The sequence below is a fragment of the Lonchura striata genome, chromosome 8 (genome assembly GCF_050655825.1).
Source record: "Lonchura striata isolate lonStrDom1 chromosome 8, ASM5065582v1, whole genome shotgun sequence".
Classification (NCBI taxonomy): Eukaryota; Metazoa; Chordata; class Aves; order Passeriformes; family Estrildidae; genus Lonchura; species Lonchura striata.
In genome coordinates this window covers 6,446,470-6,469,535 of record NC_140710.1, presented here as the reverse complement: position 1 = coordinate 6,469,535, position 23,066 = coordinate 6,446,470, and the positions used below count along the sequence as shown (strand labels likewise).

The following is a 23,066-nucleotide window of genomic DNA, read 5'->3' as shown; positions in this document are numbered from 1 at the left end:
CCCCTGCCCAGAGTATTTCTGAAGTCCAGCCAGCTCAGGAAAATTCCCAGTAACTGGAATAGGGGAAACATAACCCCCATTTTTAAAAAGGCAAAAAGAGAAGAGAAAGGGAGGAAAGCTACCAGGGCTCTGGATTGAAGAGCTCCTCCCTTCCAGATGCACAGGGATAGGCACCACCTCTAATTGTATTTATTACCCTGGAGGCGCCACCATGGCTAACCTCACTCACCAGCAGAAGAGCTTTTATCCAGAGCATAATGACAGAAATGGCAACTTGCACCATTAATTGCAACATCTGATGACACAACCAGTCACAACACAGCATCTTTAACAAGTTGCTCTTCATCTACCAGTTGGGCCCAAAAGATTTCTGCTTGCCCACCATCTGTTCAGATTTGGATGTTTGCAATTCACATCATTCTGTAGCAGTCACAGCAGGCCAGGTTTACCTTACAGTCTGCACCTTCAAAGCTACAAAAAATCAACTCAATTTGCTTGAAAGTTAATAGATACTACAAGGCCACCTGCTCTCCTGTTCTGCTGAACTTACCTTGGACCAAGTGTTCTCCTTGCTCAGCAGGTCTGCGTAGAAAAAAGCCATCTTCCACTGGCGCTTGTAGGTGAAGCACCACATCAGCTCCCAGTAGCACATGTGATGGAACTGCTTCCAGTACTGCTGAGCTTCACAGCATTCCTCGTACCTACTGACTGCCTGCACACAGAGATTTACAAACACTGCCTTAGTCAGGTGTAAATGCACAGACAGAGGAGCTGTAACATGCACTGGGGCTCCAGGATCTGCCTGTATGGCTCCTGCAGCTTCCAAATTATTGCCAGCCCAGTGTTTCCCAAAATCACATTTGTTTGCTTTACCTAAGAGATTCTTGGCTACACAGTCATGCTGGTGTTAGCAAGTTTACCCTGCCACAGAGCTCCCCACTCTTGAAGTTATTTTTCTAAGCATACTCAAAATGAATGTTTGTGTCTTGGGAAATTAGGAAACTGAAGGCAGACGACAGATGCTCAGCTGACATTTAGTGCAGCACTTTCATGCATTTCAAGGGAGCTACTGCCCTGCACACCAGCTGATACTCTGTCTCAGAGTATTTTGGACATGCATTCTTCATCTTAATTATTTTTTCAAGTCTTTTATGACTCTGTTCACACTGAAGGTGAAAGATTACCACTGGGTCTCATTAAAGATACAATCTGCCTCAGGATGGGAAAGACAATGACAAAACTGTGTAATTAATACTGGTGGACTACATTATCACCTGAAATTGAGAGGGGTAGCAAAATGAGGTGGAGAAACAAGTCAAAATAGTGATCAAAATTCCTGCTTGTAATTCAATAAACTACAAATTCATATAGGCCAAAGCCAGAGGAAACATTAGCCAAAAAGGAAATAACATTCCTGGAGGAATTTTTCCAATGGTTTTGAAATTTACTTTCTTAAGAGCAAAATGATTACTTACCGCATCAATATTACCCTTTAGTGTTTCTATCCTGCCTGCAAAAAACAGGAATATGGCTCCCTGTAATAAATAATAATAAAAACACAAGTATTCTATAACAGCTTTCAATCTGGCCATTCAGTCTAGATCTTTCAATTTTGGCATGAAAACATTAAATGATCACAACAAATAAATTATGGTTCATTTTACCTTTGGATAGCGTGCCAAGTAAGGCTTAAGTAGTTTTTCTGCCTCCTCAACATTTCCTTTTCCTGTCCCTAGAATGTGTAAAAATGCAAGTGATAAAAATAGTTAGAAAACAAAGCAAAGAAAAAAGAGAACAGGAATGCAAGGTACTGATTTTCTATGCTCAATTGGCCAACATATTGGTTCCTCTCTCCACTAAGGCATAAATACAGGCTGGTGCTGCACTAAGGCAGCAGCAGGAAGCCCTGAAAACATTGTGCTTCCTGACTTGAAAACTCAGGCACAAACACATTTTGTAGAACGATTTAGCAGGAGATAATACAGAAATACACATTAGCAGGAAGCTGTCACCTCCCAAAGAAAATCCAATGTCAACAAAGCAATTATCACTTACAGTAATTATTTTTACTTCCCCAACAATGCACCTGGCTAAAAACAGATTTTAGTTCTCATAACTCTCTTGGCCATCCCCAGTATCTCCCTTCTCACCTGTTAAAAAAAACCTCCATTTTAAAAGTGAAAACATGTTCTTCAGTTCTGATCATTACTGTAAAATGGCCAATAAATGACCTACACTTAATCTGGTTACAAACAAACAATTCACCAACAAATAGGTGAATCATCTTTTTCCCCTTTGTGTCCCACAAGAACTAATCAAATCCAAGAGTTATTATAAACAATCTTACCTAGCACAAAGGTCATGAAAGTATGATAGCAAAGCAACAGCATGGTACACAGCACCGACCTAAAGCTGTATGATGATGCTCCCTCTTGAAGCTGCAGCAGACCATGTTCCTGTGCAAACACAGGGAGGGGAACAAGGCGTTGGGAAAGAACCAGGGCTGTGCTTTGCTGGCTTAACCTCTGCAGGGTCAGCTACAGATTGCTCACTCAACAAATTCCCTAAAAGGCACTGAAAAATTCCTCAAAATGCACTAATTGTTTACACAGCAATTAAAGATAAAAATACACCTATTCATTTATCTAATAGTTTTTCATGGAGTTACTGCTTAGCCTGGAAAACACCTGGTGACAGAGCAGCAACATGGGATGTAGTGCATGATTAACATAAGAAAATGAGAGACAACTTAACCCTGTGATCCAAGTGCTGCTAAACAGCATTCCAGAAACAAAACACAGGGTTTTGAAAACAAAAAAACCAAAACAAAACCCACACATCACCATTGTACAGTGCATTCTTGTTTGCTGTGGTTCACTGCACAGAAGAGTTAAAGGTATCAAGAAAATAAAATCTGCAACAAGCAGAGCAAAAGATGTCAGGGCAAAAAGACATTTTAAAGTATGCCAAGAACAAAAGGAGCTTTGCAATGATGTTGGCCCACTATTACCAGTGGAAAAATATGATGAAAAGAAGAGTATTTCTGTTCCCTTTGGGAAGAACTAAAGCAATCAAGTATAACAGTGTGTTCATAGTCAATGACAGCATGATGGATAACCAACTTTAGGAATTCAAGTTCCTGAGGCAAGAGCATTTATCAGCCCATTCTAGGACTAGTTCCAGGATATCAACAGCAAGAATATAAATATGCAAATGCATCAAACAAGAGATCTTCCTAATTTTAAATATGCACAGTAAGACATCCACTGTGTTCTGGGACAAAATCTGTTTAAAAGTTACTCCCTCACTGCACTGGAAGGTCAATGGAACTTGATGTATGTGACTACAAGGAAACCTTTTCAAACCAGCTACACTATAAATAGGAACCCTGAGGGATGTCTGTCAGAGGAAGGGCATCAGGGAGAGCCCTCAGAGCACGATCCCAGCACAGATTTACATCTTTTGTGTGCCCTTGTTGACTGAGGGGTGTTACAGCACCACGCCTCTATTGCTTACAGTGTAAACACTGAAGCCTGTAATCATATTCTCATTTTCCTCAGATATCTATTTTTGCACTTAACAAGTGCAGTTAATTGTTTTCACATAAATATAGGGGAGGTTGTGATTTTGTCTGTGTTTTTATTTTAAAAACTCAATGTATTACATTAATTACTGCTACAAGGAAAAATATTACTCATATTTGCAGATCAATTATTATAATATCTAGTAGTTCTAAAATAATGAAAATACTGACTTGCATGTCATTACAAAAGAAATTAAAAGATAGCAAAATCATTACAGAAAATCAGTGACTTAATGGAAATCAAGTACTTAGCAAAATCAAACCAGCTTCATTTTTTGCTGAGAGGAAAAGTTTGATGGATACAAATAGGTAACAAAATATTATATATTCAGCTTCTTCAAACTGCCCAGATGAAACCCACAAATATTTGTATTTTTAAAAAGTAGCACTTCAAGGTAGAAGTAAAACAAAATATTCTCTGGAATGAATTTTGGTAAAAAAAATTTCCAAAGTACATTTTTTTGCAATGAAAAATCTTCAGGCTTGACATTTCACTGAGCCTTTACTCAAACTAGGCCTTACAGTATCTTCCATATTAAATATATATATATAATGATACGTGAATAGCACTAAGAATGATTCAAACAGACTTTGTTTGTCATATAAAATAATGTAACATTTGTCAAGTTGATCTCAATTATGTTTTAGTCTCAAAAGCACATTTGAGTGCAGCCAAACACTAAAGTTATAATCTCTATGGACAAGGAATTAATCCACACCCATGTTACACAGGACTACATCTTGGATAGCAGTAACTGGATTAAGAATATTGCCCATTCATCAGAAAAGGGCTGCAAATCTGACACCCTTAATTCTAAATTCTTGAACTGAGTAGTTATACAGGCATGAGGAGCTCACTGAGCAAGTTAGTGCACTCTGTGGAATATCCACAAACCTATCTAGTCCAGCAGAGGTATAAAAGGCTGTTTACTTTTCACTCTGCCACCTGAATATCCAAAACTTTCTGTATTAAAGTCATAACAATCGGTAGAAGACACAGCGTAAATAAAAGAAATCTAGAAGTAGCTGTTATTAATATTTTAATACTTGCTTGTAGAATACACTACAGCAAAACTGCTTCTCCTCAAAAAAACCTCTTGCAAACTGCTTCTCTTACAATGGGATACCCAGAAAATAGGAATATGAAGGGTGTGACTGGGAGCCATGTTTTACATCCCACACTCCCTAGCTGGCCTCCCGAGGCTCCCTCTGTGCCTGGCTGAGGCAGAGGTGCTCCTCCAAGGAAGAGTTTGGCACAGCAGCCTGGATCAGGCACATGAATCACCTTTCAAGCACCACCCTTTCTCCACAGGGAGCCTACAGGGATTAGCCAACAATCCCCATCAGCCAAGGGAGTGCCAGGAGCTGGACAGTGTAAGGTTCTCTGGGATCAGACTGAGGATCTGGGAACCAAATCACAAGCAGCTACCTGAGCCTGAGGAGTAACTCTGCAAACACACTGCACTCACTTAGGGACTGGCACAGTGAGTACATTACATTTAATTGTCAGGACACACCTTCTAACCATAAATGACCCATAACTATCTCCCACACCTAGGTCACAAGTGACAGAAGCAATCCCAGAACACCAGAAATGAGCCTCCAGACAAAGTCTATTACAGGGCACTTAGTGAATATAAAATAGGTGTCAAGGCAGTAAGTGTTGGTAATTTTTCCAGAGAGATATTTTTGTAATTTCCCTAATTGACACTAACACATTTCAGTTTTATTTTCACACAAAACATAAACTACTCAGAAGGATATGAGGTAGAACACAGAGCAGACATGATCCAGTGGGGTAACCCTCAGCATTCTGTGCAAGTTCCTCATGACATCCCACAATTTAAATCCCAAGACTGTCACTACATTATATTATATCAGTATCTTATTGATTCAATTCTTCTCCCAAGACATCCAATTCAGGATCAATTCAATTCTTGTCCCAGTCCAATCCAGTTCATTCAGGACTCCCCACGTGAGCACTGGGGATTCCCAAAGCAACTGCAGGATGAATAAGGACAATGCTCAAAATCATTATCAGACAACACTGAGACTGGTTCATATTTATTTCAGCTGTTACTGACTAAAACTCATCGACTTTCCTGAAGCAAAAGTTCTTGGATGTTATTTTTAAAACATTCTTTTAATTTGGGATCTTGGCAATGAAGGCAAAAGCAGGGTCATTTTTCATATTCCATGGCTTGACCACATTGCTGCAGGTTAGGCAAGGAGGATGGGTACTACTAACAGCTTTACAAACAACTGACTAATTAAGCTGATAGACAGGGCTTTGAATGTATATCATTAAATAATATTAGATTTAAGCTTCATGTAAAATTTGAAGAGACCAAAATGCAATTCAAAAGAGATGCTTAGTGAGAAACTGGAATTCAATTTATTAGAAATTGACACATCAAGAGTATTCTTCAGCTTGGGAAAAAATGTCCTCCCACATTAAAAAAAAAAAAAAAGTATAATTTGAAAGAAATTGGTTCTATCTGACAGTTTTCCTGCCTTCTCATGAAATCATGCTGTCATCTGACCCCCTGACAAATTGCACTTAACATATGGTAGGCTCACGTCAAACTGTTCTAGAGTTTAGCAGCACAGCATTTGTAATCACCTATAAAATAAGCAGAAGAGTAAATATTAGCCTGAGAGCTGGTAGAGGAGGCAGTGGGGAGGGTTCAGGCTTGCAGGGAGACAGTGCAAGGAGTCTCCTGCACTCGTCACAGGTTAGTCACAGTTGAACACCCAAGTGCAGGTGGGACACACGCTCCACCTGCTGCCCAGTGAGGCTGCTGTGCTCCCCAGCACAGGGTGCCTGACACATCTCTGCCCACGAGGCTCTTCCCTCAAAACTGGGTAAAACTGCACTCAACTTCACTGCCCAAATGTGGGGTCTGTGCTACTAAACACAAATAAGCCCATGATCTGAGTAATGATGCAAGGGAAAGGAGCTTAAACAGTGCGAAGGGCACAGCTGGCACATCTTGGACTGGAAGGGAACAAACACGGCCTCAGGTTATTTTTTATATTTTCTTGATCTTATCCCACCTACTATTTTGAGACTCCAGACTGCTGTTAAGTTGATCATAATGTCCACAGAGCTTGCAAATGGCTTAGGAAGTGCTGGAGCCTTGGGCATGTCCTCATTTGCTGTTTGCCATGACATGACTCAGAGATAAAGCAGAGTCCCCAGGGGCAAACGTGCTGGCTTTGAGGCAGGTTGGTATCGTGGAGGATCACACAATGCAAATTTATATCCAGTTTTAGTAAACATGTGACCCACACCAAAATCAAGCTGTCCTGCAGTGCACTACAGCTCTCCCAGGTAATCTGTAAACAGCTCAAGGCACTAACCATGACTCTGCTGCACAATCTGATACTCAGAGTAAGCATTTAAGGGAAAAGGCTGCAGTATCAAACACAGGTGTATGAAAAGCTCCTGGACAAGTGAAGCACAGATGAACAAACTTTCTACTCCTCCTCTGTCACTACTTCTTTCACCCTCAAGACTCCTATATAAATGTTAAATGCAGAAAGTCTTTTTTAGGGTGTTAAAATTAATTTTTCAACAAATAAATTCATTGTGATCAATGAACTTTGAGCAACATGTTTAAAACGCTCCTTTGCATGGTGTGCAAACAACAGGGTTTTGCTCAAATTTATGGTAATCTAGGTCATGCTTCAGTGAGTTATTAAGAAACTGTATTAGAGCTGACTCATCAACACAAATATCATCCCACTCACAGCCATACAAGAAATCCCAGGGCCAAATAAAAACTTAATTGGAGGGACAATTTCCATCTGCAGGAGTAAAATGAGCATTCACCAAAGTATTCTCAGAACTCTGCTGGTACGTGAATTGCCTTTACATTTTTAAGAGATTATTTTGCTTTAAATGCTCTGTTGTTGAAACTGACAGGTAGAACTATTTGATTTTCGCCTTTACTGCTGTGAAATAGCTTCTGGTCTGCTCCTGTAAATTTCTAAATTGTAATCCACACTCTGCCCCTTGCTTTTAAATAAGACATTTTATTTTCAGATACAAGATCTTTCCTCTAAACCAATAAAATGGCGATAACAGTCATTCACCTGCCATGTAAGGCTTCAGCTCTGATAAAAAATACACTTTCTTCTTAAAACTTGTTTTGTAAATAGAAAGTATTATAAAAGAGTGAGTTTTCTGGAGCTCCATTATTGAACTTCCTTCCTTAAACATCTTTCTCAAACTGGTTGGTCAGACTGGTTAGAGGCAAAAAAGCACTTACTCCCTTAGGCAGGAGACTTTTGGTGCCACACTCAAATTTCCAGTTGCTATTAAAGCAGAAATAAAATAGATTTTTGTTTTCCCCTGTCATGCAAGAACCTGTCAGGAACATTCAGATCCCGTAATGACAGTTGCTACCAAGGAAGCTATGTAGATATATTGAAGGCTAGGAATACACTTTTGGCTACAGATTTCAGAGCACAACCCTACATCAAAAGACCAGTAACTAAAAACCTAAATACATTAACACCCCTGTATTAGCCATTGCCTTTACTATGTTTCACAACTGTTTCAACACTGAACAATGGTATGACAACCTTTGAAGTGCAATAGTTCAGCAAAAAATATAAAGAAAACTGAGCTGCATGAAAGCATCAGTGCCACAGTGCACATGTGTGATACCAGAGGGTTACAGCTAATGTGAGGGAGAAGAGAGAAACTCCTGCCTCTGTTTTTTTAACTTAAGAGTGAGGGGAACGTACCAATAATATTCAGTTCACATTTACCTTATTCCCAGAAAATCCAACAAACTCCAGTAATCTCAGAATCCGTGCAGGAAACATGGATAATGTCTACAGGGAAAAATGTAAGATTTATGCAGCAGCAGACTTTCTGCCTTTCAGCTACCAATGGCCTCCTACACTCTTCCCAAACACAAGAAATAATTAATAAAATTACTAAAATCATCTCTATATGACATTTTTTCATGGTAAATGTATACACCTGCTGTATTTTACGTACAATTTAAACAGAAATATATTTAATATAGGCACCTTGTGTCTCCAGGATGCCCTACACAGAAATATATTTACACAGCACATGCTTAGTAACTCCAGTAATCCTTGGACGTTTCAGAAACGCTGGGTTCATATCACAGTCCATATTTGTTCTTTGTGCAGTAAAGATGGTATTTGGCACGTACCAGACTCATGCAAAGCAATGCAAGCAAAAGAAAGCTCCAGGCACTTTCTGCAGCCCATCCCCTGAACAACCACATCCACTCTCACCATCTCTGGGTCAGTCCCTCCCCAGGAACCATCCTGCACCATTTGCTCACCTGCAACAACAGCCAACAGTGGCTGGAACAGCACCTGAAACTTAATTCATGTACCCCACCCTTTCCAGCTCCCCTGCTAACAGCCTAGATCCTGGTAGTTTGCCAAGTGTCAGGTAAAGAATTTGACAGTCAGAGGCAATTGGTGCTACTGGGCAAGGCTTCTCTGTGCCCTCATGCCATGCTGTGGGCAACAATCTCTCTATTTCTGAAGTGTTATTATCTGATGTTCTCAGCCCAAACACTGGGATCCTGCACTGTCAGAGCACACACGTAATTTTAGCCAAGTGATCCATATGATGCCAGTGGAACTTCTTATGAATTCAAGTTAGGGTCATTTTCAGGAGGTAGCAGGACACCCAGCTCAGGATGAGGGTGTTGGTACATACCAGGTTAAATGCTCCAACTCCAAGTTTTACACCTCCCTCAAAATGGAGATGGTTCTCTCCTTTGACATAATGTGGGGACTGTATGAGACTGTCCAACTCCCTGGAAATGCACAAGACTCTGTTACAGTGTCAGTAAATAACATGGTTAATTATAATTCAGTAAGAAAGTAACCCATTACTTTGAACTACAGAGTAGTTTATAAAAGGCCAATTTGTCATCTCACCCAAGTGAACAAAATTTACATTTTGCTGGATTTATCAACAAATATTTTCTGTCACATTACTATCAATTAAAAACCATGGAATCCTGGAGAGGAATTCCTGTCAAACAGGCACAGTCAATATTCAACTACATTTCAGACTGAAAATGTTTCAAGGATGGCTGTTGGGAGCATCACCAAACTTTGCCACTGCAAATCAAGATGATGGAGCAGTGCACAAGACTTAAATTTAAATTAGCAAATTTAACTTGAGTGTCACTAATCCCTGAACTGCCTGCATGTTCAAAAGAATATTTTGTTTTACATAGGAAAAGACAATAGTAATAAATATTCCAAAATGGGCAGATGCATCAGAAATTACTTTCACTCATTTTTCTAACTTTTATAGGTCTCAGCTTTGTAGTGTCCCTTTATTTCTCACATAATCCAGCTCAGTTTGAAATCAATTTGCCTCCAAGCTTTCTATAGTTATGTGGTTTTTACACTACTGCTTTAGTTTATTTTGTTAATTATTAGGAGAGGAAAAACACTGGAAAAAATGGAAGCATGCATTTGTGTTCAGGCTGTCACATTTTTTTGACTGTGTGTTCCCAACAGACTCAGCATTATTTCCTGTAAGTGTAGTCTTCTGAACCTGCATTTAGAGACACCTTGAACCCATACAAATATGGACACTGTCATCTCTCTCCCTTCCAGGACTTCTGGAGAACCTGGACTTGATGCTGTTTTATGTCTGCTGGACACAAGACATTTTGTGCCCACTCTGAATCAAAATTTATAATTCTAAAATAAATAAATGCATATTTAGCTTTCACTTTTTACTGTACTTCAGCTACTGGTATTAAATGCTCCCAAAAGCTGCAGCTAGTACTATAAATAAATGCCATTTCTTCATGCCTAAAGCCTACAAGACTTGCAAATTCTGCTATGCTGACACAATGAACAGTACATAATCTAGAACAGTTACTTTTTGGACATAATTTCAAGGATATAGTATTTGAAGTAGAATCCAAATCAACTATAATGTTAATGTCCTTTGTTATGCAAAGGAAGAATCTGTTCGGGCTGAGGAAATCTGTAGACATGAGGTCCATAATAAAGACTCAATAAATAGAACAGTAATGAATTTGTGAATTGGATCCTTTCACCAGCAGCTCTTTTTACTGTTAGAGTGCACTTAATGACATCATCCCTCTGACTCACCTGTAGGTTTGGTAACTGTTGCGGACTTTGATGCCTCCTTTTATGAAGCTGACCATATTCTCATCCTGTTGGAATGGAAACACATTAGCAATATGAATCTGTAAGCACTATAAAGCACTCTTGTCTTCTGAAGATGAATACACACCTGAAACATAACCAGCATGACACAGACAATATAAGCCTCTAAGACATAATACATGGATTTAGGATTTCCCTTCTATATTAAAATATTTTTTATTCTGTTTAGACACAGGCATTTTATTTTAATGCTTTCCATGAACAGTTTAGCTCGTCACCTTTGAATTTGTATTTATGAACACAGGGACTCGGCTAATAGATTCACCTAAATTACATGCATTTGTGGCTCTTTCAAAAAATAGCTTTCTCTCATTTGTACTTGAGTGTAGTTAGGATGTATCTGTGCTGAGCCAGGAAATGTTCACATGTAAATTGCCTGTCCTCAAGAGTCTGCATGATACAGTTTCATATCCTAAGAGTGAAGTAGGGTCAGTAAAATTATTCAGGATATGCTCTTTATTGTTTGAATATTCATATCTATACATAAGATCCATACTAGGAAGATAACATGTTACATGATAAGCTATAATAAATTGATAAATTATAGCAAAGTATCTGGGCGACCATTATTTAGATGGTCTTTTGTTTCATAACTTTTTGGAGGCACTTTCTGGCCTCACTTATATAATCTGTCATTAGTGTTTGTTTTGATGTCTGTGGTTACTTTAAGACAGAGAGCCTACATGTGTTTTACCAGAGCATACCATCACAGAAAAATCATAAGAGGGCATTGTGGAGAAAATAGCATGGTTTAGATTAATTAATTAGATGTACTAACTAAGTACAGCATATTGGGCGGTGCAGCACACCCAGCCATGTGTAAAGATTCAGTTTTATTTTCCTTTGACTGGCAAGTGGAACAAGGAAGGAAGATAGGTTTTAAAATATTTACACTCAGAATTATACCAACATCAGGGATAGCCACTGTGAGAATTTTTCAGCCCTTGAAAAATGCTTAGACTATATTTTATGTGTTTTCAACTGGATTTGATCATTTTTACTAAGCATCAAAACTAAACCACTTCAGTAGCTGTTGGAACCAAGTGCGTCTATTTAATTTTTCAAACTAGTTTATGTGTTCATGAAAAATTAAATGCAGAAGAGAACAGGAAGCAAAGAGGCCTTTGCAAAAGAGGACAAGAAATTGGTTTTGTACTCTTAAATCTCATGTTTCTATAAACATTTTCATAAACAAATATAATGCTTAAAACCCAGAGACACTGCTTTAAAATGCTCCTTTCTTATAGACATAACAGAGAAGCTGTCAAAAGTCTTCCTTCCATAGTTTCAGAGCTCGCTCAAACTGCCCCAGTGCTAGAGGCTACTCATCCCAAAGGAAAATGGAAACAGGTAGCTACACCTTGGTCATTTCAAAGTCCATCATCAGTACTCTAGAAACTACTAGAAGCTGACCTGATTATGGGTGTTGCTATGAAGCAATAGTTTCTAGCAGAGGGACTTAGCAGATGGCTGAAAAAGGTTACATGGTTCATAAACTGTAAGCAACATAAATCAGAGCCCACCTGGCAACTCCCAAACACTATAAAACCACCACCTGCATTCCATTTCCTATCAGCACCCCTGAGCCAAGAAGCAGCAGCCTTTTTCTGACTGTGGCTTTTATTATCCCCTTGGTAGATGAAGAGGCCCACTTTCATACAGCAACTACAGCCAAATCAAGAAGAAAAATCAGTTATTTCAACTGTGACTAACAATTAAAATTGCATGCTGAAGCCCTAGCAAGTACTGCTAATGTTGCTCCATCAAAGAAATCAAGCTTCATTAGGACAGACAGATAAAATCCAAAAAAGAGGGAGAGCTCCCCTTTGTTAAAGACAGACAGCACTGTTAAGGAGAAAGCATGTGTGGAGCCTAATAGCTATGCAGACCATAACTGCTGTTCAAGAACAAACCAGTGAGAATGCAGTCTTGGGGAAGCAAACACTAGCCAGACTCAAACAAAAGTCTTGCTTGTATTCCAGCACAGCTTTAGTGACCATCTCATATTTTTTTTTAAATCTGATATCCCAACACATAATTTAAAACTTGGTGCTTGCTGCAGTTACATTTCACACATCCAAAAAGGAGTGGGGAAAGGTGTCAGAGGGCACTCAGTACTATGTGTCTTGACATAGGTATTTTTTAATAATCATGAGGGAAAACTAAACATTCTAATATCTCATCAGATAGTCCAGATAAAATCCAGACTTGATCCAGCTGAAAGATCCATAAGGTCAAACTATAGTCTTCTATTTAGGAAAATAAACCTGTATGGTATTTTTTTCCCCCAAGAGCCATGCAGGAATCCATACCTGGAGGAATGTGAGTGCTGCTCTCTGAAGTAAACATTCAGCATAACAAATTTCTGCATGGATTTCCTCTAACATCACACAGAGAGAAGAAAACCAATCAGTCAAAAAGTAATTAAAAAACACTTAGCCCATTAATGTAGGAATAAGATCACAGAACTCAAACTTAGAAAAATATTTTCCAAATTTGCTGTAGTGTTTCAGTTCTAGACTACTGATGCAACTCCAAACAGAAATGACATGCAGTTACACAAACTTTGCAAATTTTTCTGGTGCTTTCCATAAATTTCTGGATCTAGAACCTTTACAGACATTTCAATACTTCTTTCTAGATATTTCTTTACCCAGCAATTTTTGGGAGTGCTGTGTCAGAAAGCAACAAGACCAGTGATTTTGGATTGGTTACACAGCAATGGCCAAACCACTGACATTTGGTCCAGCAAATCTAGATCAGTGATTTTGTCAGTGAATTCACAATTTGCAAGCACACATTGAGTGAACAATTCTACAGGATTCAAACTACATAAATGGGAAAACATTACTCATGTGAAAGATGTTACCTTCAGTGAAGTGTTCAAGGCTTTGCCTATGCACGAGGTTGTTGAAAGAATCAGCTACAGTAGATTTCTTCCTAAATCTGCAAAAAGTCAATTTGGACATTCTGAAGAAGGAGCATCACCAACAGAGAACCATATCTTTCAGCCAGCCACCCACACAGTCTCTCATGTGCCTCCAGTGCTCACCAGCCCCCTATGATCTCACCACACACACAAACTTCAGCACAGTGCACAGAGAACTTAGAAAACGTGGTCCTCCTGGGATCTGTCTCTTACCTTTTGTGCACAGAAATCTATCTTGATGAAGGAGAGGGATAAGAGGGTGTTTTGATTTGTTTTTTGTGTGTATGGGTGAATGTGGGTGCAAAAGTGGGAGCACAGTTGACTCAGACAGACAACTGCAGTACACCCATCACCCATGGGAACATTCTGCAGTGTTTGAACATGGCAAACAACTTCCAGACACTGCAGAACCAGGACTGCAGGTAGGACAAATTCTAATTGATAAGAAAAATCAGATATTGTGGTAAATTGAAGTTTTCAAGACTACACTGCTGAACACCCTCATTTATGTGCTGTGATCCTCCTCTGAGCAGGAGGCTGAACTAGATGACCTCCTGATGCCCTTCCAACCTCAGTTTTCCTGTGATTACTGGATACAAAAGGAAATGTAATCTTACAGAAATCTTTCAAAACTTTCCCAATAAGGAACTGTTTACTGTTGGAATTGCTCCAGTCTTACCTTTGACAGGTGGCTTGAGCTTCCTTCATTGTGTTCCCTGCATTCAGTATGTCCTGAGGATCAAATGTCATCATAGCTTGCATCTCCAATATGGTGGCATAAGTCAGGGCATGATACATGCTGTCTTTAGTTCTGCAAGAAAACAAGAACTTCAGTTCTGCAAAGCACAGCTGGTTTGATTGTATTATTGCTTTTAAAAAGCAGATACAAATCCAGTTCTAGAAATGTATCAGCCTCATGGGAACAAGGTCTAAATGAGCTAGAAATCAAACACAAAGCACATGCAAAATAATCAAGAAACAGTAATAGATTGAGATTTGTATAAGAAATCATGTCTACAGTTCTCTATACTCTGCTAAAATGAATCAATTCTGAGCTGAGGATAGACATTTAACAAATATAAAGCACAGAAATTAACCACGCGGCTCACCATTCAGAAACAATAGAATCATGGTGGGGTTTATTTGGTGGGGTTTTTTTTTATTAGCTACTGAATTCTCCAACATATGACACAAATCCAGCTGATATTCTTCTAATTTTGGACAGTTACTCAGTACAGGCTCAAGGAGATAAGGAACACAATACTATAACCATGGCCAAAATAGAATCTCCTTGAAACAGATCTTCTCACCAGAAGCATTAGAGGCTGTATCAAAAAGTACAGCAGTTTTCTCCTCTCCCCTTCTACCAACCCTCACCTCAATCTGTTCAATTTAAATATTATTCTGTAGGGTTTCAGACAGTGCCACGTTGGCAGAAAGTGAAAAGTTTTGGCATTAGTGCAAGGAAAAGAATTTACTCCTATGTGCAGCCATTGCTGGCACCTTTCCTCTGATAGCAAGGAGGGTTTATATATTGCACACATTTAGAGCATTCACCTGTATCTAGTGAATTTCTCTGCAAAATACCTTCAGGCACAGAGGTCTAATAAGGATGATTTGAGAAATATGTTGAAGGGCAAGCTCAGATAAATTCCTAACACAGAAATCCTCTACACCTTGCTAATCCACCCCTGACGAATAGCACGACTAAAGACAAATATTGTTAAGGAGCAACAATTGCTATTTCAATTGTTTACACTCTAGAACAGATCAGATAGCTTTATATGGCAGGGAATGTTCAAAAATACTTGCAGTTAAACAAAGATATCCTTTCAAAATCTCCACCCTCAGCACACCTGTCCTCAGTGTGTTTACTTCAGGTGCTTCTTCATTTTCTTTTTGTTTCAAGGAGAAAGTGGTGTGCCAACAATGTGCTCTTGACAAAGACAGGGCTGCGTTAAGAGGAGAGTTGCTGCCAGCAGGATGAGAGAGGGGCTCCTTCCCTCTGCAGAACACTGGTGAGGCCCCTCCTGAGAGCTGTGCCCAGTTCTGGGCTCCTCAGTGCATGGACACACTCAAGAACAGGGTGGTGAGGATGATTAAGGGACTGGCACATCTCTCCTATGAGGAAAGGCCAAGAGAGCTGGGAATGTTCTGGCTGGAGAGAGAAAGCTCAGGGGGCTCCTATAATATATAGAAATACCCGAGTGGAAGAAGCAAAGAGGACAGAGCCAGGCTCTTTTCACGGGTGTCCAGGGACAGGATCAGAGGAAATGGGCACAACACGGAACACAGGAGGCTCTGGCTGAACACCAGGAAACACTTTTTTTTACCATCAGGGTGACCATGCAGTGGCACACAGCATCCAGAAAAGTTGTAGAATCTGTATCCTGTTGTGAGACATACAAAATGGCCCTCCCTGGGTACATGACTTTCTGAAGTGCCTTCCAACCTCATCTCCTCTTATTCTGTAGGGTTTTTTTAAGGAAAAAAGCCAGACTTTAAAGACACCTCAATCAATGTAATTTTTCATCCCAGAAATACACTTGCCTCCCTAGGTTTTGGTATCTGGGCTGAACTGAAAGAAAGTTTAATGGATAATTTCAGATCCTACATTAATCAATAATCTAATAATTCACTGTGGTGACTTGGGCCTGGTGCTTCCCAACCCTCACACTGACGAAAGAGGTCTTCTTTTTCCAACACATAGGGCAAAGAGTAGGATGGCTGCACTCAAGAAATTTGCAGTGCACGTCTTTAAACTTCACTGCAGTCTGTGCTCTGTAGCTGTCCTTAATTCCTACTTGCCCTCACCATCTAAACCAATCTAGCAGAAAAGCTGTTTTGGGAAATATCCTGGTGCCATAAGTGCTATAAGACCCAGACTGTGCTACCATCCATCTCATTTGCAAGCTAAGAAGAACAGACAGATAATGGAGAAATACTTTAAAATCTAGTGGAGTCAGGACAGCTCTTTCTTGGCCTCCTAGATCATGATTCTTTCAGTAATGATAATGTAAAGTAGAAAAAAATGAACACACCAAAATGCCAGCTTGATGAAGTGTTTCTGTTCATTAGATTATTCATCAGCCTCAGTGGGCACAGAAACACACACTTCATCTTGTATTTACTAAACTAAAACCCTTCCAAAGGCTCAAATTCAAAGCACAGGGAAGTGACTTAAATAATACCCTTTCAAAATTACAGAAATTTGCTTTCTAAAGCAAAGCAGATAGCCATTAAAATCAGTGCACTAAAAGGAAAATTAGTACTTTTCACATATATGTGGTGAAGAGGTATTTCCCTCTCCAGTAATTTGTTTATTAAACCAAACCACCCCTTCCCTAATCAAGTTTTATCTATTTTACTTCTAATATTTAAAGGAGATAATAATTAATGTTTATCATTAGCCAACTGGTATTTAGCAACATTCAAATTTATTCTTTTTATTTCAGGGGTGGGGATGCTGGCAGAAATGCAACTCATCTATGCTATTTCTATTAACCATTCAATTCACGTTGCCAGCTACATCCTGGCATATTCCCAGGAATTTTAAGGCCTGGGTCTCATATGGATGGATATAGAATTTAACTTATCTTTTCACTTTTCTTCTTTTGATTCCTTAGCAGCAATTTCCTCAGGACATTGTTGGAGTTAACAAGCCTGTATGACATGAATGCAACTAATATTGTGATTAATGACTTATCCCAGTAGTTGGTATCACATGACTGAATAAGAAGATTATAAGTAATATCTTTAGGCACTTATGGAGTTCTGCCACATGCCTCTTCTCCAACTATGGTGCAATCATTATCATCTTGCAGCACTGCCCTTTCTTGAAGCTGCTGGAGAACACTTTTATTCCTGCTCTAAAACAAGTGCTAAGTGAGAACAGTCACAGCTTTCCAGCTAAGTATGAAAATCAAAAAAAGCTTGGCTTGGTTGGTCCTCAGAATTAACCCAGGGCTAGTAATCTTTTGTGAAAAATAGCACTCAAAATCCTTTCTGTAGATCCTTTACAGTAATCCAGCAGATAGGACATACATTCCTAAGCTACAGAAACCTCCGATTCAAATCCATATGTTGATTTAGTATCAAGATGCTTCCAACACTTAAAAGACATCCCAAATCCAGCCACACAGAGCGAGACTCTGCACAGACCAGTAAACAGCCTGCTCATCCAGGAGGACTCAAGTGAGAGATCAATGCCCAAATCAAACTTGCATCAGGAGAATATGGTCACAAGGGGCCTGAAGGCTTTCCTCATCTTTGATCCCAGCTTCCACCCAATATCTGAACAACTCACTAGACCCATGGCACAGGCTTTCACAGAAATGCTTTAACTTGATGAACCAACATTTTCTGGTAAAAACCCTTTTCCTGCAAGATTCCCCAGTAGCATTAAGTCAACAACCAGCAACAACCTCTCCAGTCAGCCACCACCACAGCTCCCTTGCTAGCACAAGCCACCAGGATGGCTCAAGACAAAAAGCTGTGCTTCAACAAGAGAATCCCAGAGCCTTTTTAACCAAAGCCGTTTTCCAAAATTCAGAATCTGATACGTTCTTCCAGCAAAGAGGTGAGACCAACAATTGTGTTAGGTTTTGTCTGCAATTAATTTATTTACAAAGACTATAAAAGTTGTGTTCTTCCAGACCTCAGGTATAAAAAGATAAACCCCCTAGAAATAACAACCTTGCTCTTGCTCATGACAAGACATTCCTTACAATAAATAGCTAACCCAAGCTTTGAGCAACATATTTATCCAAGCACTGTCTAGAGCTTCACTCTACCTGGGTGTGCTTCCCCCTGTTCTTTCACCACTCACCACTTGACAATCACACCTGATCTTTGGGAGATCAGCTCCTAAGGAAAGCTTTTGAATCACAGTCATTCCAGAATTAATATTCCACTAAACAATACCAAACAACTTTTTGAAGTCTATTTTCAGAATAAAGTCGACTGCCTGGAACAAAATCATTGTCTTATTATTCCTTTAATATTGCAAGCAGCAACACATTTGGTGCACCTCATCCAATGGTCCAGATAATTCTGTCATTAATTTATCTTACTTACCATTCTCCCAACGGATCTGATATCACTAAACTATCAGGTAATTATGTCATGTTTTCCTTCAGGATAATTATTAAAACATTAAGCATTTGTCTTGGGAAGGGAAGGGGACGTATCACTAGAATCAACTCTTAATTTATTATTGTCTGTTTGCAATTACACAAGGGCTAAAATCCAGTCAGCATTTAATGGATTTACTGCATGTCTCAGGGTTGAGAAGGAAGATGAGATTTTTTTTTTTGCCCTGCTCCAGTGATTGGACAGTTTCAATATTCAGTTATGCATGTTAACACATTACATATTGAAAATCACTGCTGTGCTTGGTGACTGAACTTTGGGAATTTGTTAAGAGTTCTTAGATGCAGTGTGAGTACTCCATATAAAAGATAAATTTAATTAAACTTATTGCAGAAAGCACAACATAATCAGAACCCACTATTGTACAATGATTGCTAATAATAATGAAAACTGACTCTAAAAGCTAGAAGGTAGTTCAGGAAACAAGAAAAGTTATGTAACATGAGGCAAAAACATCAGATGTATTTTTTTCTATGAAATGAGATCTCTTCTTTATAATGGATTTGTTTTTCTTTGTGAGGGATTTGCTTTTCTAACAGGAAAAAAAGAGCTTTACCTCAACACAAGTCTAGACACCATCCTCAGATATTTCTTTTTGAGCTGCTAGGAAAGCTCTTCTGATTTTAAGCCTCATACATTGTGCCAAATCTGCTGTCAGTTTCACATGGTACAAATTAGTTGAAATTACACTTATTGTGGAAGTCAAATGTGAGTAATTTAGTGAATCTGCATTACCGTAATACAGAGCAGAGTATCTCCTACACCAGAAGTGTTAAAGCCACAAAAATCTACAATATTGTATTTTCCACAAGCATGTAGAAACTGAGAAGCATTTATCTAAACACTGATAGTATGTTTATGGACTGTGAAAACTAATTTCAAAACTCAGCACACCAAAAGGGAACAGTGAGGAACTGATGGCTCTGAAAGAATACTCAGGACTACCACATGTGCCCACTCTACAACTCTTCTCATTCCTAAAGAGATGAGTGTGTCCATAATGGATTTCATCTGTGGGGAAATTCAACATGCTGTTTCTTCATTACACTCACAAAGATCATAAGTCTCTATTTCCCTCACTGCCAAAGGCAACAGGAATAAGGGCCTCCTCATAACAGGCTAACATGAAAAATTAGTTTCAAAATGGTTTGGCCATGTGGAATAGAGTCAGGTACAAAAAGAGAATCAGCTCATGAAATACATTCTGCAGAGCCCAACAAAAGCTGAATGAAAACCATATGCAACAGAAGAAAAATGGATTTACAGAAAAAAACAACCCATAGGCTCACTAGCTTTTGCAGTGTTTTGGAAACTTGCTGCAATAAAATATCCCCTTATTTTATGCTAAGCACTGAGTGAGCCTTCCCAGATGGGCACAGGGGCTTTACTGTCAGGATATAATGAAAATACAGTTATTCTTCTTACCATTTTTATTGTAACTTTTGATAATATATAAATGCTAAACAACTTTGCTGTGAATAAACCCAGCATTATTTATACAGCTGATACTACAATTTATCATTAGTCTCTTTCCCAGAGTGTACTTACATGGCTAAACTACAGATTCTGGCGTCAAATATGAGGCTGATACCTCAGCAAAGGAGATATGTAGCATTCACTGTAGTTACCCCTGATGCATATCAAATACACACTATGAATTTTACTTCTTGCATATTCCAGTGTCCTAAAAGAAGGCATGATGCAATTTGCTTCTGGCTCAAAAATAAATGGAGCAAATTGGGTGGGTGGGGGAGAAATTTAAATTAACCACAGACTGCAACAAGTCAAGAACACAGGTAACTTCAGGACAGGGTATGACAGATCACAGACATTGTAAAGACAACAATTTTTAGGAACTATCTCATGACCTCATTGCTTGCAGCTGGGCCACTCATTATAAGTTGGGCTGCAACATAATTAGGAAACAGAGTGCATGACCAAAACACTGAATTGCAAAATAAGCTGTGAGAAAGTGTCTGCAAGTGGTTACAACAACAAAGAAAGAGTTAATGCCTAATGTTTCTCAAACCTTCAAGTGATGGTCAGTTGCTCATTTAGAGACATAGCTATAATTATTCAGATTCTCAGAGTGCGCAGAAAAATATGGATAAGAAGACAAAAATAAAATGTGACAGAAGATGGTTTTTATTCTTCCAGGAGAAAGAATCTCATATGCTGCATTACAGCTGAGGACATCAGTGCTACAATTTTAGAAGACAGATAAATGCTTTACACTTGTGTGAGTAAATAACAAGATTTTATTTACTCACACAAGTGTAAAGCATTTATCAGTCTTCCCCAAAACTTGACACATTAACTTACCACTCCCTTCTGAACCACATACAGTCTTATCAACTATTAAGAGAACCAGCTGTTTGGTCAAAATCTCCTGAGAGATGGTGAAGCAAAGAAAAATAAACGGGGAAAATGTAGGGAGACTTATTATCTTACTTTGCTTGTAGAGAAGCCAAAGCATCTGAGAACTTGTTGTTAAGAAATAAATCCAGAGCTGCCATACATTCACGTAGAGCCACGTTGAGGTCTGATGATGATGACCTGCCAGAAGAGATAATAAGCTCAGCACATCTTCTTCTACCTTCTACCAGTGCATAACTGCTGCATTTGAACCCCCCTTCCTCAATTCCATATTTATTCCCTTGCATACCCTGCTATTTTATCTTTAGTGATTGCAAGAAGTTAAAGTAACTCCTATTATGTTTGTGGATTTGTGGTTTTGGGTTTTTTTTTTAACTACGATTTCACCAAGTAACACGTGAAAAGGAACTGAAGTCTTTCATTCTTTGAAAAAAAAAAAAAAGAAAAGACAAACTGCACATACTTTATGGTAAGAATGTGGACATGCTAATTTGCCATGTGGGTGCACAGCAATTTGATGAGGTCAGGTATCAGGAACACAGAAGCACTGGGTGACATTGCACATCTCATTGTAAGGCTGCCAGACTCCAGCTGGTGATCATGTTATCACTGAGTATGAGACATTGTCAATCTGCATCAGAATATTACACCAACTGCTGCTGGAACATCTGCCTTCATTCAGCTCATGTTCAGCGTGGTGCCTGAGCAACAAACCACTACAAACTCACGGGGGGTTAAAATTTCCCATTGTGCATGTTCATGGGAACATCACTGTCTCTAAGTGCCACTGCACTCAAAATAAACTACTATGGTATCTCAAAGTCAGAAGACTCTCAGTGACTTAGTCTGGCTGTACTTTTCTCCTTTACAACATTCAGATGTCAGCCTGACCTGTCACAAGGCTTCTCAGCTGGTCTTTAGGTTACTGGCAACAGGATAATACAGACCAGCTGAGTTAGTTTGGCCCAAGTTCCTCACCACCAGAACTGCCGGACAAAAAAAAAAAAAAAATCCAAAAAAGAAACAATAAAGCCTTGCACTAATGAAGTTAAGGTCATCTAGCCAGCCAGTGTTAGGATAGTGGAAACATCTGCATCCAATGATCAAAGAGCTACACTGCACTAATATATTGTACACAAGCATGTACAAAACATCCTCCAACAAAATACAAACAAACCCTCACCATGTTCCTGATTCCAAACAGCTCTAACTAATGTGATCTATCTTGTGACTTAGAAACTGTGTTAGTTCCTTAAAAAGTAGCACAACACAGAATGCTGAAAAGAAAACCAGAAAGCAAAGTCCTGATAATATCTTAAGGAAAAGGCAGGGGAGCACAGCACAAGCAGATAACATCAGTAATAACCACCCACTGCAGCAGTGGTTTGATTTTGGTTTGAGGAATAATGACTGCAAAGAAATAAAGAGTATAATTATATATACAAAAAGCAGGACTTTAAATTTGAGAGAAACATTATGTGACGCTGCTCCTAGTGGCTTTGTCATCACAACTTCAGCTACACTGCAAATCCTTTTGCACCCAAGACATTCTGTGAGTGCTTTGCAAGCATTGATTAACCAAGTTTTGGCATCCGCCTCAGACAAAATGCAATATCATGTCTGCCTATTCTGAGCCCTGTTTAATAATTAAAACTTGGTCAATTATTGCTTATTGTATTAAAACTCCTACCTTCCTGGTTTTAAATCTGTGTCCCTGAATCAAGTAACATATTTAACAAGAATAAAGCAAATCTTCACCTGTTTTAAAATATTTAGACTGCTAGCATTTTACCTGGGTTTTTTGGGTTT

At 39.0% G+C, this 23,066-nt stretch overlaps 1 protein-coding gene across 3 annotated transcripts in view; it reads right to left on the bottom strand.

Moving 5' to 3' along the window:
• The window catches only part of TTC39A (tetratricopeptide repeat domain 39A), a 52,192-nt gene that overhangs the window by 20,545 nt on the left and 8,581 nt on the right, over positions 1-23,066 (bottom strand). For 2 of the 3 annotated variants that reach the window (XM_085586275.1, XM_021529240.4), the window contains exons 2-12: positions 21,333-21,437; positions 14,410-14,541; positions 13,671-13,747; positions 13,114-13,181; positions 10,724-10,788; positions 9,300-9,399; positions 8,363-8,428; positions 2,348-2,456; positions 1,665-1,732; positions 1,476-1,535; positions 551-712 (exon numbers count right to left, since the gene is read on the bottom strand). In XM_085586275.1, the coding sequence (XP_085442401.1) occupies positions 551-712; positions 1,476-1,535; positions 1,665-1,732; positions 2,348-2,456; positions 8,363-8,428; positions 9,300-9,399; positions 10,724-10,788; positions 13,114-13,181; positions 13,671-13,747; positions 14,410-14,541; positions 21,333-21,437 (1,012 nt within the window). The remainder of the gene's footprint in view (positions 1-550; positions 713-1,475; positions 1,536-1,664; positions 1,733-2,347; positions 2,457-8,362; positions 8,429-9,299; positions 9,400-10,723; positions 10,789-13,113; positions 13,182-13,670; positions 13,748-14,409; positions 14,542-21,332; positions 21,438-23,066) is intronic. The other variant, XM_085586276.1, reaches the window with a different exon arrangement.